Below are 18,466 nucleotides of genomic sequence, written 5' to 3'. Positions count from 1 at the left end.
TGACGTCATCATCCGGGCCCGCGGGTTGGATTCCCGCCACGGCCCCTTTAAAAGACAGCAAGGTGCATGCCTAGAGAACAGCAGGACACTGGACGGTGGCGTCTCCCCGCGGCACACATAGGGAGACCCGCCGAGAACTGGGGAGGTCTGTAGCGGAGCCAGAGACAGTCGAGGAGGCAGGGGAAGCTCAAGAGCATAGGCGGCTGCCCACAGCTGCAAGGGAAGACAGGCCAGGACTGGGAGCTAGGTGCTGGAGGTGAGTAGGCCCAGTCGCGGGCCTGCCGCAGACGGGGCACGCAACACAATGCACAGGACCTAGAAGAGTAATCTTCCCCCCACTCAGGGAGTCATGGACACTTAGAGGATATAACAGCTTGTGAGGTTGTGCACTTTAAGAGACTCTGTTCGTGGTGTGGTTCTTAGGGCCTTTATCTATGACTATCAGCCCAGGGGTTACATAAGTTACAGCCTATCTAGATAACTCTTACAATCTTTTTCCTTTCCATACATGGGCAGGTGAAAGAGCCAAGGAATGTTAAACCTTTGCTGTCTAGTCTGTAAGATGACTTTTTGCTATCAGTTCCACAATACTCCTTCTTGAAAGTTGAACAATCAACCCTCGAGACTGGTGGAAATCCCACAATTGTCCATGCTGTGTACTCAAGGGAAGAGTCTTTTATTCATGCCATTTTCCTTGCTTTGTTGGTTTCATATTTGAGCAGTCTTTCATTGTCCTCCAGGTTCAGGATCCTGGTATTTTTTAGACTTGTATTTTGTATGAAATTCTTTGTCAGTTTACCCTTTGTTGTCCAGGTAAATGTTTAAAGTATGGATTCCTCTTTAGTCTCCACCCCCTCAGTGTCATATGGACTGTCTGTCTGAAGTCTCTTCCTTCTTCGTTTTGGCTGGTTGGCCTTGCAAACAAATACCCTCAGGTGGCTCATGTGAGGTTTTCTGACAAGCCACATTTTGTGTGGTGTCACTTTTTTTGCCCTTTGCTTGTAGCAGGTTGTGCAGATAATTCATGATCATCAGTGCCTCTCACCAGAACTTGTCACGGCAGTGCTCAGCTCCAGTAATAGCAGCAATACTATTCTAAAAAGAAAATTCAGTTCGGGGCCTCTAGCTTCTGATTGTGCTCTCAAGCTCCTGCGGCACTTAGCACCCTCCTCCCACAGGGCCTTCCTGTTACTATGGAAACCTGTGCAAGGGGCTGGGCTACCACAGGTCCTTGAGAGAACATTTGACAGTTGAAGGCCCCACGCTGAATTTTCTTTTTAGAATTGTATTGCTGCTACTGCTGGAGCTGAGCATTGCCATGACTTGGAGGTAAGGGGAGGACCAGAGAGATGAGGAAATAGATAGGGGCAATCTGGGCTCCCTCCTCCCTCTCCTTCCCAACCTTCCATACTGCACTCTTACTGGAACTCAATATATAAATCCGGCTCTGTGTATAGGGATTATGCTGGTGAGACCAGACACAGTTGGCAGGGAGAAAGATGGAGACTTGGACTAACACAGGTTACAACCCATCTAGGTAAACCTTACAGTCTTACCCTCTTCCCTTACAGGATTCGATGACACAGATGGGGAATGTTAACTCTTTGCTGTCTGGTCTGGAGAATGACCTTTTACTATCAGTCCTCCAACATAGACTACAACCACTCAGTGAAAAGCTACAAGTATTTAAAATAAAATAAATCTGAAAAGGAGTATCTTTTTTCTTTTGCAATTTCTCCCACAGATTGTAATTGTAAATATTTCATATCATCTACAGAAGGAATTTGAATAGTTATGTCATGGAAACCTAACAAAAAAATGATAACAAAGACAAAAAAGAGAGAAGCCAGAATGGACACAAAAGCAAACAAGATGAATCAAGATGCATGAAAAGCTGATCTGACTTTGTAGTAAACATAAATATGTAAAAAACCCTGGAACAAAATCTAACAATGAACAAAACATCAATATCTAAAACAAGTATCTCCTGTCAATATTGTATAATTCAGGACAGTTTATGTGTTACTTGATCATCATTGTTTTTTAAAACAAAATCATTGTCTCTCTTAAAGACAAGTTCTTTTCTTTGGTTGTATGAAATTTTTGTGTTCTCCTTTTTTGTATTTCACCAAAATTTGAATACTAATTCATTCAAATGCTTCTGGCATCCTGATGATGATCCCAATTTAGGATTGAAATTTTCAGCTTGTAATAATATACTGTGATTTTGTAATTCATACTAAAACTATAGGGAACAATTTTCAAATTGTCCATATTGAGACAAATTCCAAAGATAATTTTAACCTGTGAACTTTGCACTAATTTTCAGCACAAAACTATGCATGAGCTTTCACTTTGAAATTTTTTGCAGGTACAAGGTACCCATGTACATTTGCACCTGATTTTTGTGCAGATAAAATTTTTCTTGAAAAGTACACACATAGGGTTAAAAAGTGAAACTACGTGTGTATTTTTATTCCCTCTCCCAAGAACACCGCCACTTAATTTGTTTATTTATTTGATTTATATTCCACTTTTCAGATACTTACTCCACTTCATGTGGATAAAAGTGCATACATATTTTTAGCGTAAAATAATAATCCCAAATTGTATCTTTAGAGTGGTTATTGCACAGTGGTAACGCCAACTCATTTCTGGTCTGAACGCCATTATGCCATCTATGTTTATGTGATCGCACCCTGATGAAGAACAGTAGTTCAAAATATGGTCCCGTGTCGGGCTGAGATGAAGAAAGGTGTTTGTTGAAACCTTGATATATCGCACTAGAGTTGGCGTTACTTCTGTGTTTTCTACACTCTAAAGATAAGTTCATTGCGCATTTCTTTGAATGGTGATGATCAAGCACATATTTTAATTGCATTATAAAAATTATAGAAAAAGTATGCGGAACATTGCTGGACACCAATAATTGATTATAAGGCAAAAGATTGATTGAATGTTTAATTACATTTATTCTGATGGCACCTATTATGATGATCCAATTGATTTATAGTGCAAGTTCATGTATGAGACATATTTTTAGCAACATTGGGGGACAGCAATTTAGAGATGAATGATTTATGCAGGTAACGTTTATTTTGCCTGTATAAAAAGCTTTGAAAATTGCCATCATACAACATGTTTAAATATATTAAAATAGATTTTGAGAAGAAAGTATGGTGTTTTGCTTTCAGAAAAAAATGACATAATTTGCACAAAATACCTTTACGTTGAGAAGCAGTCTCTAGCAGCAGTTGGCTAGGCTTCATCTGTAGCAGCAGGTTGACTTTCATCTGCAATAGCAGATTGGTCTTCACTTGCAGCAGCAGGTTGGTCTTCAGTTGCAGCAGCAGGTTCATCTTCACTTGCAACAGCAGGTTGGTCTTCATCTGCTTCAGCAGTCTGTTCTACATCTGCAGCAGCAGCCATCTGGTCTTCTTCAATAGCAGGTTTGTCTTCATCCATAACATCTGGTGGCTGGTCTTCTTTTGTGGCAGCTGACTGATCTTCTTCTGCCCCTTTTGGCTGATCTTCTTCCCCAGTTAGTTGTCCTTCTGCTTCAGAAATTGGCTGTTCTTCTTCTCTAGCAGTTATTTGCTCTTCTTCTTCTGCTATAATATCCTTGAGTAAAAGCTCAATGCTTTCTATTGCATGCTTTGTATTAGATGAACCATGAACAGCATTTTCTAAAATACTCTTTGCAAATTGAGCTCGAAGTGAATTTGGAGATGTCTCTTTTGCCAGTTCTGGATCTGTTGGCCCCATTAGGTTCCTCCACTCTTCAACTGCATTTCTTTTGCTTAAAGTCATTATCATTAATGGCCCCCTGCAAAATTATACAATGGTAAAAGACTGTAATATAGTAACAAATTTTGGTTTTATAATACAACTGTTATTATATGGTGGTGTATACCGAGCAACACAAGATACACCGTGTACTAGTTTGACAATTAACATAACACCCAGAAACGCCAAACCAATTTTGTAAGACCCTCTATTCACGGGTAGACATATTATGTGTTCAAACCGTTTCTCATAGGGGTCACTATTACTTTAATCATTTATGTACTCAATTTTTGTTATGTTTTTTAAAGTTTTTTTCAAAGTTCCTCAAAAAATTTTTAGGCACTTGCCAATCAAAAATAAAAACGGGTACTTATCCGCACTGAAAAGGTCCCAGGTAACCCGACATGGCCATGTTTCGGACCGCTGTCCTGCTTCAGGGGAAAGGAAGGCAACCGATTCAGATACTTGTAGCAAACTTCTTCCTGCGGCGTCTTTATTCCGTGCCGGTCAATTTCTTTCAAACAGGCTGCATTTCAGCCCGCTGTGCTTCCTGGCATTTCAGCACAGCGGGCTGAAATGCAGCCTGTTTGAAAGAAATTGACCGGCATGGAATAAAGACGCCACAGGAAGAAGTTTGCTACAAGTATCTGAATCGGTTGCCTTCCTTTCCCCTGAAGCAGGACAGCGGTCCGAAACATGGCCATGTCGGGTTACCTGGGACCTTTTCAGTGCGGATAAGTACCCGTTTTTATTTTTGATTGGCAAGTGCCTAAAAAATTTTTGAGGAACTTTGAAAAAAACTTTAAAAAACATAACAAAAATTGAGTACATAAATGATTAAAGTAATAGTGACCCCTATGAGAAACGGTTTGAACACATAATATGTCTACCCGTGAATAGAGGGTCTTACAAAATTGGTTTGGCGTTTCTGGGTGTTATGTTAATTGTCAAACTAGTACACGGTGTATCTTGTGTTGTTGACATTGGTGTGTACTAGAGTACACCAGTTGGTGTGGGTGGGTTTTGTTGTGTGATTGATATGGTGTATACCGAGCACCATACATAAAAGAAAAACATATTTTTATGTCCCCTTGCCAAGACAAAGGGGTCTATTTGTTACCCTGCATTAGACGTTTACCATGCAGTAAATGGCCAAATGCAGTGATAAAGCATGATATTTAAAATACTGCATGCTATTGTGCCCCAGGCAAGCATGCTAATGAGCTAATTATGATGCAAACATATGCTAATCCGCTCATTAATAACCTAATACATTTAAATCAAATAACACTGTTGTAGCTAACTTCCCCTGGGAGCAAAAGGTTGGTAACACACATTACAATGCTCCCAGGCCAGGGCTATGCCTTAAAGGGGTCAATCAGCCCCGAGTAACAACTCCCAAGTGTAGGAGGTCACTGGAGACCATCCCTGCTGCCCACAGTGGCAGCTGAAGTTGCACCTAAAAATGTTTAAACTTTATCACCCATAAGTACAGGCCCTTTTTCCAACCCCCAACCCCTCCCTTTTGTTAAAAAATGGCCCCCCAGAGGCCAGCCCCCCACTCTTCCAACCCCCCCTGGACTTTACAAACTTTCCTTAATGGCCTAGTTGGGGTCTAGGCACCTCCCAGGCTCTGGACCCAGTGGTGTCCATTTTCCAAAATGGTGCTAACAGGCCAATAACTTGCCTTTACCTCTAGCATGGGATGGGCAGCTGGAACCATTTTGGAAAATGGACATCACGGGGTCTCGATCCTAGGGGCTGCAGATCGCTCCACTAGACCACCAGGCCAAGTCTGGTAAGTCCGGGGGGGGGGGGGGGGTCTGGAATGTGGGCTAAGATAGGGGCTAGCCTCCAGAAAGCCATTTTATGTAAGAGTAAAGGGATTTGGGGGCAGAGCCTGCATGTAGGGTTCTAATGTTTACAAATATTTTTTACAAATGTTTTTGGGGGAACCTCAGCTACCTCCAGGAAAATATCACAAGGTTTATTAAACAGTGGTACCAAGTGCCATATCTTAGTAAACCCTGCTGTATTTTGGGCTAAGATAGGTGCTAGCCTCCAGAAAGCCATTTTATGTAAGAGTAAAGGGATTTGGGGGCAGAACCTGCATGTAGGGTTCTAATGTTTACAAATATTTTTTACAAATGTTTTTGGGGGAACCTCAGCTACCTCCAGGAAAATATCACAAGGTTTATTAAACAGTGGTACCAAGTACCATATCTTAGTAAACCCTGCTGTATTTTTCCCTTCATGATTTATACCGTGGCTTGGTAAATGAGCCTCTATATTTGAGAACAATTACTATGGTAATTTTCAACATTACACTTTAACAGGCCAATATAATACCATGTGCTCAGGCTACCGCACAGGTTAACCCATGGTTGGACGTGCATTTTAGACGCGCATCCTTAACCTCTGATGCAATAAAGGGATCAGCACATCCAAAATGCATGTCCAAACCAGGGCATAGCTAATAGTGCTTATCACATGTAAATACCATGTTGATGAGGCTATTAGTTAACTAAAAAGCAGAAAATATTGCTTTTCTGTGGTTCCTCAGACTTAATATCATGGTGATATTAAGTCTGAGGAACCAAAGAAAGCAGCAATGTGAAAAAGAAAAATGTCTTGATGGCTTAACTGTGCATGGGTTAGGAAAACGGATGCCTGTTAAATTGAGCGTCTGTTTTCCTAACCCATGCATAGCCACTTCTCCTGGGTTCTCAATGCTGAGGCGGCTCTTGGGATGCACAATTTCTCCTAGTGCCTCCTTTTTAACACTGCAACTCATTTGCCTACTGCATCGCACACCTGGGAGAGGTGGATGGGCGTGCGTTAGGAAAGCGGGTGTTCAATCATGAGTGCCCATTTTTCCAACGCTGATATTGCATCGGCTGCTAAATCAGTGGTTCTCTGTTCTGATCCCTGTGACTCTCTGACAAGTCTAGATGTCAGAATCTACAATTCAGTCTTAAGATCAGGTTGTTTGCATATTTTGATTACCTTGAAATCTGTTCGCAGCCCTCTAGGGAGGGGGGGAGGATGGGGATTGAGGGAAGGGAGTCGTCATCATGCAATGACAATAATCAAATTACCCCATGTTGGTAAAAACTGTGTGGGAACTTTTACCCATAGGGTTTGAAACAATAAGCAAAGCAAAAATATAAAGGTAATTTTGCTTTATTGCCCCCTCAAAAATTATTCACAGAGACTTGTGTCTGCTTTCTCTGCAGCTAATATTTTTAAGTAAAACAATGTGCATAGTCTTGATTATACAAAGCTATGCCCTCTCTCCATCCTGGGAATACCTCTTTACAATGCAAGAAAATGACCTATGCTGTAGAACAAGAGGAAGTTTGCCTGCATTAACAATGGGCAATAATCTAAGTCCCAGTTTCTATCGGTGAAATACTATTTTACTCATGGAAAGGGCTTTCATTATTGCCCTCCATGTGGCTAGATTTAGGACCCAATATTGCAGGATTATGGAAAGAAGCAACAGGCAAGGACTAGTGCTTCTGTTTCTGTCTGGTATCTTATGCATATAGGCATCCCATAAAGGTCTGCATTTCTATTTAATATTTATTTAACACCAATTTACAAACTTTTGGTTGGCCTTTGTGTTGCGATCCCGGGTCGTCCCCGGGATCGCCACTTACCGCCCACTCGGTCCCAGGCCCCCTCGAGTGGTGTTCGGGCCGTACAGGCCCCGAGCACGGCGCTTCCATGCCGAGGAAGCAGCCAGCGTTCTCCCGCGGCTGGCCCCGTCCCCTAGCCGCGCGCGCGGCAGGCCTCTGCTTTTAAAGGGGCCAGCGCGGGAGATTCACGGAGCCGGCTGGTGACGTCAGACGCTGCAGGGCTATTTAAGCCCTGCAGTCACAACGTTCCCTGCCTTGCAACGAGGTTCCCAGGGTTCCCTGCTTCCAGTTGCTGTGTTCCTGATCTCCGCCTCGCTCCGATCCGGTTTGCCTGCTGACCATTCTCCTTCTCGACCCGGCTCTGTTCCTGACTCCGCTTCTGGACTTCCCCTTGGCTTTGATACGACGTCTGACTTCTGGCTTGACCCGGCTCCGTCCCTGACTCCGCTTCTGGACTTCCCCTTAGCTTTGATATGACGTCTGACTTCCGGCTTGACCCGGCTCCGTCCTCGACTCCGACTTGCTTCTTTCCTGGACTCCGTCTCGGATCTTCATTGCTCTTCTGGCCCGAAGACTCTCCTAAGTCCCAGCGGCTGGGCCCCTACGGGCTCCTCCTGGGGGGGGCTCCGGCTTCCAGGGCGAATCTCCAGAAGTCCCAGCGGCCGGGCTCCTACGAGCTCCTCTCGGGGGAGCGCCGGTCTCCAGGGTGAAGAGGTCACGACTCCGGGGCCCAACGTTGTCCAGCCTCCTGGGTATCCTTGCGTCCTTGGCCGCATAGGACGCCATCCAGTCCCAACATTCCAAGTCACCCCGTCCATCTAGCTGCCTCCCGGTTGGGACCTGTAGCTGAGGTCCTCCACAGCTTCCATCTCTCGTCCGGACCGGCCCAAGGGTCCACAACCCCTAACAAGTTGCAAGGCCATGGACCCGGCGGACCTTGCAGGCCTGAAGGCCATCCCGGGCCTTGCCCTGAAACTTCAGCAGCAACAGAGCTGCCTCGACACTCTGATGTCGACGGTCCAACGGTTAGCGGACCGAGTTGAGGGGGCCTCTGCTGTCAGCTCTACGCTATCTACGTCCCGGACCAATTCGGAACCGGCCGTCCCAGTCCAGATGCCTGCTCCGTCCCGATACTCGGGGGACGCGAAGTCTTGTCGAGGGTTTCTCAACCAGTGTTACATCCGGTTTAACCTGCTGCCGGCGCAATTTCCTACCGACCACGTGAAGACAAGCTACATCATTTCCCTCTTGGATGGGAAGCCGCTGGCTTGGGCTTCCTCCCTCTGGGAGAGTCAGGATCCCCGGTTAGGCAATCTAGTCCACTTCGTCAAAGCCTTCCGAAGGATCTTCGACGAACCGTCTCGTGCTTCCACGGCCGCTTCGGAAATACTCCAACTACGACAGGGGAACCGTCCCCTGGAGGAATTTGCAATGGAATTCCAGACCCTTGCCACAGAATTGGGTTGGGGAGCCGACAGTCTGTATGGCATCTTTCTGGAGGGTCTCTCTCCACGCCTCCAGGACGAGTTGGCAGGACGAAATCTCCCAGACGACCTCCATGAGCTGATTGAACTGGCGGGTCGAGTAGACCGACGGATTCAGCGCCGTTTCCGGGAAAGGAGGAACACCCTAGGACAATCCACCCGTAGGTCCACGCCTCCTCGTGGCCGGCCGTCACCGCCAGCCCCGTCCACATCTCACGGTGAAGAACCCATGCAGTTAGGCCGGGGTCCCCTCTCTCCGGAGGAACGGAAGCGGCGTCGCTCCCAGGGCCTGTGTCTCTATTGTGGCGGTAAGGGGCACTTCCTGGCCCGCTGTACCGAGCGCCCGGGAAACGCCCGAACCTAGGGTCTAGCGGGGAGTTGACTCTAGGCAACATCTTCTCGAACTCCCCATGTACCATCCCGGTACGACTGTGCCTCCCGGAGGGGGCCTTCGACACGTTAGCCCTGCTCGACTCCGGGGCCGGGGGAAATTTCATTCTCCGAGACCTCGTACAGCAACTACAGTTGGAGATCCAGCCCAAGGAGCCGCCGGTACGGGTATCTTCCATCCAAGGGACCCCCCTTCCCGGGTCTATTTCCACCCGGACCCGTTCGCTCAAACTGCAGGTCGGGGCTCTTCATACTGAGCAGATCTCCTTCCTTATCCTGGAGAGGTCCATCCACCCTGTTGTTTTAGGATTACCGTGGCTAAGGAAACATTCGCTGGTGATCGACTGGAACTCGCTTCAGATCACGTCCTGGGGGACCACTTGCTTCCGTCAGTGCCTCCCTGCCAGCTTACGACCCACGGTCCCACTTCTGACGGCGCCTCTTGCCATACCTCCGCAGTACCACGCCTTCCGGGACGTCTTCTCCAAAGAGAAGGCCGAGTTGCTCCCCGAGCATCGGCCCTTCGATTGCTCTATTAACCTGTTGCCGGGTACCACGCCACCCCGCGGACGAGTGTACCCGTTATCCCTGCCTGAGACCCAGGCTATGTCCGCATATATCAAGGAAAACCTGGAACGGGGGTTCATCAGGCCCTCGAATTCCCCGGCTGGGGCCGGATTCTTCTTCGTGGGGAAAAAGGATGGGTCTCTCCGGCCCTGTATCGACTACTGGGGCTTGAACCGCATTACCCGGCGTGATCGCTACCCGTTGCCCTTGATCCCCGAACTCCTGGATCGCCTTCAAGGAGCCAAAGTATTTACCAAGCTGGACCTCAGGGGGGCCTATAATCTCGTAAGAATCCGTCCGGGGGACGAGTGGAAGACCGCCTTCAATACCAGGGACGGCCATTACGAGTACCTCATCATGCCCTTCGGCCTCTGTAATGCCCCTGCTGTGTTCCAGAATCTCATGAATGAGGTACTTCGCGACATGCTACATACCTTCGTTATCGTGTACCTCGACGACGTGCTAATATACTCCTGGGACCTTAAGGCTCACCGTCAACACGTCTGCCAAGTACTCCAGAAACTGAGGGAGAATCGGCTGTACGCCAAGTTAGAGAAGTGCCAATTCAAGCAAGAGTCTCTACCCTTTTTAGGGTACATCGTTTCGTCCACAGGCTTCCATATGGACCCCGACAAGGTTGCTGCTATTAAGAACTGGCCGCAACCGCTGGGAGTTAAAGCACTTCAGCGTTTCCTGGGCTTCGCCAACTTCTATCGCCAGTTCATCCCACACTACTCCAGCCTGGTAGCTCCTTTGACGGCCCTTACCCGGAGGGGTGCCGACGCCAAGAACTGGCCACCCGCGGCCGTACAAGCCTTTCAGGTTCTCAAGGAGGCCTTTCTACAAGATACCTGTCTCCGCCATCCTGACCCTCAGGGCCAATTCATCGTAGAGGTCGACGCTTCTGACGTGGCAGTGGGGGCTGTGCTAGCCCAACTTTCCAAGACGGGTCAATCCCGTCCCTGCTCGTATTTTTCCCGGAAGTTCTCCCCCGCCGAGAAGAATTACGGTATCGGGGACAAAGAATTACTCGCCATCAAACTGGCGTTCGAGGAATGGCGCCAATGGCTGGAGGGAGCACAGCACCCTATAATAGTCTACACGGATCACAAAAATTTGGAGTATCTGTGCCGTGCCCAGCATCTCAATCCCCGGCAGGCACGCTGGTCTCTCTTCTTTAGTCGCTTTCATTTCACGCTCCACTACAGGCCAGCAGCTAAGAACGTCAGGGCAGACGCCCTCTCCCGTAACACCGAGACGGACGACACCATTGAACCTCCCCGATACATCTTAGATCCAGCCAAGGTTCTAGTAGTCGCGTCCGAAGTGGCGCCCGCAGGGAAGACGGTGGTTCCAGCTCGCTCGAGGAGAAGGGTACTCGCATGGGCCCACAATTCGCTAACCGCCGGACATCCAGGGATGGCTCGGACCCTAGAGCTTTTAACCGAATTCTACTGGTGGCCACAGGTCAAAGAGGATGTTCGCCTCTACGTCCGGTCTTGCGACACGTGCGCTCGACAAAAACCGCTGCCAGGCCGCCCTTGGGGCTCCTCCAGCCGCTTCCTATTCCCATGGAACCATGGACCCACATATCCACGGATTTTATAGTGGAGTTACCTCCGTTGGAGGGGAGGACCGTGGTCTGGGTTACCGTCGACCGCTTCTCAAAAATGGCCCACTTTGTGCCCCTGGCGAAGCTTCCCACAGCTCCCGAACTGGCAGATTTATTCACCCAACATATATTTCGACTCCATGGTCTACCTCTGCACATTACGTCGGACAGGGGTCCTCAATTCACAGCAAAATACTGGAGGGCTCTCTGCAGGAAATTTGGGGTACAATTGAACCTGACCACCGCTTTTCACCCCCAGAGCAATGGCCAAGTCGAATGCACCAACCGAACCCTGAAAACCTTCCTCCGGGCCTTTGTCAGTGACTTACAGGATAACTGGGTCACCCTCTTACCTTGGGCAGAGTTCTCATACAACCGCCACAAACACTCCGCTACCCTACAGTCCCCATTCCAGATGGTTTATGGGAGGACTCCCAAACCTCCTCTGCCATTGCCTTTGACGGTCTCGTCCCCGGCGGCGCAACTGACAGCTAATCAGCTACATCGCCTCTGGCGCTCCACTCAAGAGAAGCTTCGGCAGACGGCCGCACGATCTAAGGAATACGCAGACAGAGCCCGGCGACCCGCTCCAGTGTTCCTACCAGGGACCAAGGTATGGCTGAGTACAAAAAATATCCAGCTGCGCGTACCTTCCATGAGACTAGCACCCCGCTATATCGGCCCCTTTCTCGTGGCCGAACGTATTGGGGCAGTGGCCTACAGATTACGGTTACCCTCCACGCTTAAGATACATGACGTCTTCCACGTTTCCTTGCTCAAACCGGTGGTCCTTTCCCGATTCCAGGTTCGTCCTCCGGAAACCAGTACCACCGCTGCCGACCCTGAGGACACGTATACGGTAAAAGAGGTCCTGGACGTTCGGGTCCACTGCTGTCGCTGGGAATACCTGCTCTCCTGGGAGGGTTACGGGCCCGAGGAGAACTCTTGGGAGCCCGCCTCCCATATCCTGGATAAGGACCTTCTCCGCCAGTTCCATCTGAGTCACCCAGAGAAGCCAAGACCCCCGGGGAGGGGGCGCAGGAGAGGGGGTACTGTTGCGATCCCGGGTCGTCCCCGGGATCGCCACTTACTGCCCACTCGGTCCCAGGCCCCCTCGAGCGGTGTTCGGGCCGTACAGGCCCCGAGCACGGTGCTTCCACACCGAGGAAGCAGCCGGCATTCTCCCGCGGCTGGCCCCGCCCCCTAGCCGCTCGCGTGCGCGGCAGGCCTCTGCTTTTAAAGGGGCCAGCACGGGAGATTCACGGAGCCGGCTGGTGATGTCAGACGCTGCAGGGCTATTTAAGCCCTGCAGTCACAACGTTCCCCGCCTTGCAACGAGGTTCCCAGGGTTCCCTGCTTCCAGTTGCTGTGTTCCTGATCTCCGCCTTGCTCCAATCCGGTTTGCCTGCTGACCATTCTCCTTCTCGACCCGGCTCTGTCCCTGACTCCGCCTTCTGGACTTCCCCTTGGCTTTGATACGACGTCTGACTTCTGGCTTGACCCGGCTCCGTCCCTGACTCCGCTTCTGGACTTCCCCTTGGCTTTGATACGACGTCTGACTTCCGGCTTGACCCGGCTCCGTCCTCGACTCTGACTTGCTTCTTTCCTGGACTCCGTCTCGGATCTTCATCGCTCTTCTGGCCCGAAGACTCTCCTAAGTCCCAGTGGCTGGGCCCCTATGGGCTCCTCCTGGGGGGGCTCCGGCTTCCAGGGTGAATCTCCAGAAGTCCCAGCGGCCGGGCTCCTACGAGCTCCTCCGGGGGAGCGCCGGTCTCCAGGGTGAAGAGGTCACGACTCCGGGGCCCAACGTTGTCCAGCCTCCTGGGTATCCTCGCGTCCTTGGCCGCATAGGACGCCATCCAGTCCCAACATTCCAAGTCACCCCGTCCATCTAACCGCCTCCCGGTTGGGACCTGTAGCTGAGGTCCTCCACAGCTTCCATCTCTCGTCCCGACCGGCCCAAGGGTCCACAACCCCTAACACTTTGTGAAGGTTTTAAGCTGTATGTGGACGATATACCGTTTTTTTTTATTGCTATGGGTTCCTCCTAGGTTGAAAAACTGTCATTAATTAACTGTTTGCTTACTCACAACAAATTAGCCCTGAACCTAGCAAAAACTAAAGTTGTAGCAATCCAACATAGGAGTACTTTCATAATACCCCAATCTGAGAATGAAGATTTAATGATTATTCCTCATACATGTAGTCTTGGGGTGGTAATTGATTCAAAGTTATCATTGATCCCACAAGTGAAATCGGTCATCAAATTTGGCTTTTACAAGGTGCACCTTCTGCATCACCTTAAGTCCCTTCCTTCAGTCCTCAGATTTTTGTTCTGTTGTACAGACTGTGATACTACCTACATTTGATTACTGCAATCCAATCTACCTAGGTGTACTGATGTCAACCTAGTTGTATTGATGAAAACATTATAATTATTACAGAATGCAGTTACGAGATTGATTTCTGGCCAGAGCATCAAGGAGCATATTATACCTATTTTATTTGACCTCCATTGGCTTCCTATTCAGTGGAGTACAAGCATTTCTTTAATTGTCTCATTCAACCCCCCAGGGATAACTGATCAACAATTGAAAATCCACCACTGTTCTCTTTGCAATAACATTTTATTAATGACACCACCCTGATGTCAATCTAACTGCCATACCACAAAAAATCAAAGATTATCAACAGAATGAGCCCGATCAATTCAATGACTTCAATGAATTCAATTCAATGAATTCTGCTGCATTGTTCAATAATGCGCAAACTTATTTTTCTAATCATCTTCCCCACATATAATAATCCACATGGACATCGTGTAACATATACTACTGCAGCAGAATCACAAGAGGTAGATGACCTCAGAATCAAATCTCTCTCTGAAACCCGGTGAATAAAAGAAGAAAGGGACATAGACAGATTACAAATAGAACAGTGGGAATAGGGATAATGATCACTAGAAACAATGTTCACACAGGAAGGATACAAGCCATTTATCGGAATTAACCAACATATCTGATATTCCAAGGGCGATTAAAAGAAAACCTGGCATACTCTCAAGACTTTGTAGTCTTTTTATAAATACCAGTATTTCTATATGATTTCAATAACCTCACCAACTTGGTTACTATATGGTAGCACACAAATCAAAGAGGGGTTAACCCAAGTTGCAAATGGAAATAATAATAGGTTTCTATTAACATATCTTGCTCTCTTATATGCACACTGAACAATCTGAGGTAGTTAACCCTGTTTCAAAAAGCAGTCCTGCAAATCCTTCGCAAGTTTCTTAAAATCTATAACAGATGAGCAAACCCTTCTCAAACAAGAACTGGCCTGTAGGTATATTGTCCCTGATAAACCTAGGATGGCAACGACAGTCAAATCCGTTTCGGTCATATATTCGATCGTAAAGGCTGTCACGGGAAAGGGATGGGGGGTTGGGGGTAAAATTAACGATCTGTATTTATTTTGCAGAAAGAAGGGGGTCGAGGAACTTTACAGGATGTGCCTGGATCGTGGGCCATTCATACATCCACAGGGCGCAAAGAAGAGTGCTAAAACATCCCTACGGGGAGAATTTGGAGTTAGAAAAGAAGGGATGGCGGTTAGCTTGGTTCAGTAAAAGAGGTATGATCTGGGACGAACTCCTACCTTTCCTGTATGAGAAGATCGACATGTGGGGAGCGCCAAATATTCTCATCGTTCACTTGGGTGGGAACGACATTGGATATAAAACATGCAGGGAATTACTTACCTGTATGAAAAAAGACCTTTCCCAGCTTTGGATACTATGGCCGCACATGCACATCGGTTGGTCCGACATAATTATTCGTTTACGCAATAGAGAGGAGGTAATTTGGCAAACGGGAGTCAAAAAACTGAATAGGCAATTGGGTAAATGGATGGGGTGGGAGGGGGGATTTTGGATTAGGCACACATGGTCGTGGATTGAGGAAACAGGGTTATTCGCGGGTGATGGGGTTATTTATCCGATGTCGGTATGGACCTGTTTAATAACTCCATACAGGAAGGGTTGGAAAGGGAAGTAGCCAAATGGTAAAGCTGCAGTTTGGGGGGAACAAGTTGAGTTGTCCAACTTGTTTGAGGCGGAAAAACCCGAGCCCAAGAGGAATTTGTAAGGGGCGTTTACAGAGGGGGGGGGACAGGGGGGCAAGCCTCATGTAGCCAGGGGGGGCCGCTACATGGGGGACTGAAGAACTACGGGGCCTGGTTCTCGGTATTAGTTTACTCTCGTTGGTACGAGGCGGAGTGAGCGGGATGGGGGGTGGTTGCTGTTACTTCACCATTGGGGATAAGGTGGTGGAGAAAGGGGAGGAAAATGGGAGAAGGGGGGGGAGAAGTTGGGTTTTGAGTTCATTCAAGTTTGTAAGGGCTCGGGTTTAGTTGTAGTAATAAACTGTGGCCTATATAATTCCAGTTACTGTGTTGTGTATTTTATTCAAGGGGTGGAGGGCAGGTCGAGCTGGTATTCTATCCACAAGTTAAAGAGAAGCCGGGCAAGCCTGTCTTGCGTGGCATGTATAACTTGGGGAGAATCAGTGAGGGTAAGGGACGGCTAGGGGGAGGGGGTTTCTAGGAAAGGTGGGAAAGAAGGCCAATAGGAAAAGGACAAGCAAAGTTCAGAGTAGCCAATAGGGTAAAAGGACTGGAATGAGGAGAGGTGCAGCGCTGCCAACGGTCAGCAACCTGAGGGGAAGGCAGGCAGCAAGACTTGTTTCCCTCCCGCCCGCCCTTTGTTATTATTGTATGGAATGTTCAATTTTGTTCAGTATGCTTTGTTAATTGTCGCAGTTGAAGCGGAAAAACCCGAGCCCAAGAGGAATTTGTAAGGAGGGTTTACAGAGGGGGGGGGGGACAGGGGGGCAAGCCTCGTGTAGCCAGAGGGGGCCGCTACACGGGGGACCGAAGAACTACGGGGCCTGGTTCTCGGTATTAGCTTACTCTCGCTGGTACGAGGCGGAGTGAGTGGGGTGGGGGGGTGGGTGCTGTTACTTCACCATTTGGGATAAGGTGGTGGAGAGAGGGGAGGAAAATGGGAGAGGGGGGGAAGTTGGGTTTTGAGTTCATTCAAGTTTGTAAGGGCTCGGGTTTAGTTGTAGTAATAAACTGCGGCCTATATAATCCCAGTTACTGTGTTGTGTATTTTATTCAAGGGGTGGAGGGCAGGTCGAGCTGGTATTCTATCCACAAGTTATTGGTTGCTGTCAATCAGGTTTCCAATTTTATATTGGCTATGCAATATATATTGAACTAACAGACTGAAATTCTGATAGGACTATTTTGCATCTAGCATTTAGACTTTCACAAAACCAAACAAATACTTACTCTGACATATAATCCACTAACTCATTAAAATATGGTTTCTCTTCATGATTATTATAAAATTGTACTGCCATCTCACGAGTTAGCTGCATTTCCTTCATATGTGATATAGCAAACCCAGCTTCTTTAATCCTGTTCATAATTTCATCTAGAATAACAACAGACATTTAATGAAATATTAATGAAATTAGTTTGACAAATATTTTTATAGTTGTTAAATGTTACAGATCACATTAACAAGAGACTGAGGGAAATAGATAATTGTCAATTCACCCATTTTGATGCCAGAGTGAAGGATGAGGTAAATACTTTTTGAGTTTCACTTTGGGATGAACTTTTCAGATTCTCAAATAAAGGTGAATTGCATGCTAATGGAAGTATAATGAAGGAAATATATCCTCCATGCTATGAGCTGTGGAATATTTTACTCAGTACATTTCACTAGATATGAGGATCATTATTCCTTTCGCAACATGCAAAGTGGCTCACCTGACATCAGCAACAACTGGTACTGGGTAAGAAAAATGCCCTGAGCATGTGAAGGCCATGATATCAGTGCAAGAAAAGAGACACTAACTGAAAATACCTGTTCAAACTTCAATCCCCACACTGCCTCATTTGCATACTTTCTCCAACATGTATACACCTTGGATCCACAAGAACTAATAGAGAAAACAACAGTACTTAAATATGAGTAATACTGCTTATGATAATCACCAAATGTACCACAAATGCCAAAGCAAGCATAGGGCACCAGAATTGCTAACACACATGATAGTATGTGTTTAAAAGTCAACAAATATGTTTCTTCAGATCCACAAAATCTTTAGTCTGCATCCTTTCATCACCGCATCACCTACTCTGCATCCCTAGCACTCGATCCTGCATAGAAAGATTACTATCATCCATCCAACTTCTGTAACTACCAACACACCTTCTACAATACAGCCAAAACACACAAGGACAGGTCAAGTTTGATCCAGACCATAATGCACTGCATATCCCACACTCTCACTGCGTTCAATAGGATTCATGCAATATTCAAAGATGCAATGATATCCTGCACAAATCAGTGGGCACATATGCAGGCCAAACAGAGCCTGATGACATTCTCTAATCTTACTCTTTCTCTGAGGCTTGCCCTTTACAATCTCCAAACACAACAACATTCCTCTCATGACAGGGATATAGTTATACCAGGATACACTCTGTTCAGAAAGAACAGTATAGGGAGAAAGGGAGGAGGATTGGCACTATATATAAAATATAATATTAAAGCAACAGTCCTTCAGGGCTTATAAGGTAAGAAGGAGGCCCTGTGGGAGTGAGGGTGAGGGTAAGACAGGTAAGTGCATAGATGTTATTCTTCTCTGTCTTCCCTGTCAAGGATAAAGACCCAGACAGGGAAGTTGCACTCCAGAGATGAATGAATGGCTGCATAGATGGTGCTGATGAGAGTATTTTGGCTTCCTGGACCATGGGATTATGTTTCAAGAACTGCTGAGCAGAGATGGGGTCCACCTGTTGAAGAAAGGGTGCAGGGTCCTCCAGCACAGACTGGCAAAGCTACTGAGAAGGATTTTAAACTAGGATCATGAGGGATTGGTGAACAAAGCCCCAAGGCAAATGAAAGTCCT

At 47.4% G+C, this 18,466-nt stretch overlaps 1 protein-coding gene across 1 annotated transcript in view; it reads right to left on the bottom strand.

Moving 5' to 3' along the window:
- The window catches only part of LOC115083269 (probable nucleoside diphosphate kinase 5), a 43,411-nt gene extending 26,086 nt beyond the window's left edge, over positions 1–17,325 (bottom strand). Inside the window, exons 1-3 of the mRNA XM_029587077.1 lie at positions 17,319–17,325; positions 16,833–16,977; positions 3,224–3,826 (exon numbers count right to left, since the gene is read on the bottom strand). Of these exons, the coding sequence (XP_029442937.1) occupies positions 3,259–3,826; positions 16,833–16,977; positions 17,319–17,325 (720 nt within the window). The 3' untranslated portion in view covers positions 3,224–3,258. The remainder of the gene's footprint in view (positions 1–3,223; positions 3,827–16,832; positions 16,978–17,318) is intronic.
- Positions 17,326–18,466: the final 1,141 nt, after the last annotated feature.

Source organism: Rhinatrema bivittatum, chromosome 2 (genome assembly GCF_901001135.1).
Source record: "Rhinatrema bivittatum chromosome 2, aRhiBiv1.1, whole genome shotgun sequence".
Lineage (NCBI taxonomy): Eukaryota > Metazoa > Chordata > Amphibia > Gymnophiona > Rhinatrematidae > Rhinatrema > Rhinatrema bivittatum.
This window is presented reverse-complemented; position numbering and strand designations above follow the sequence as displayed.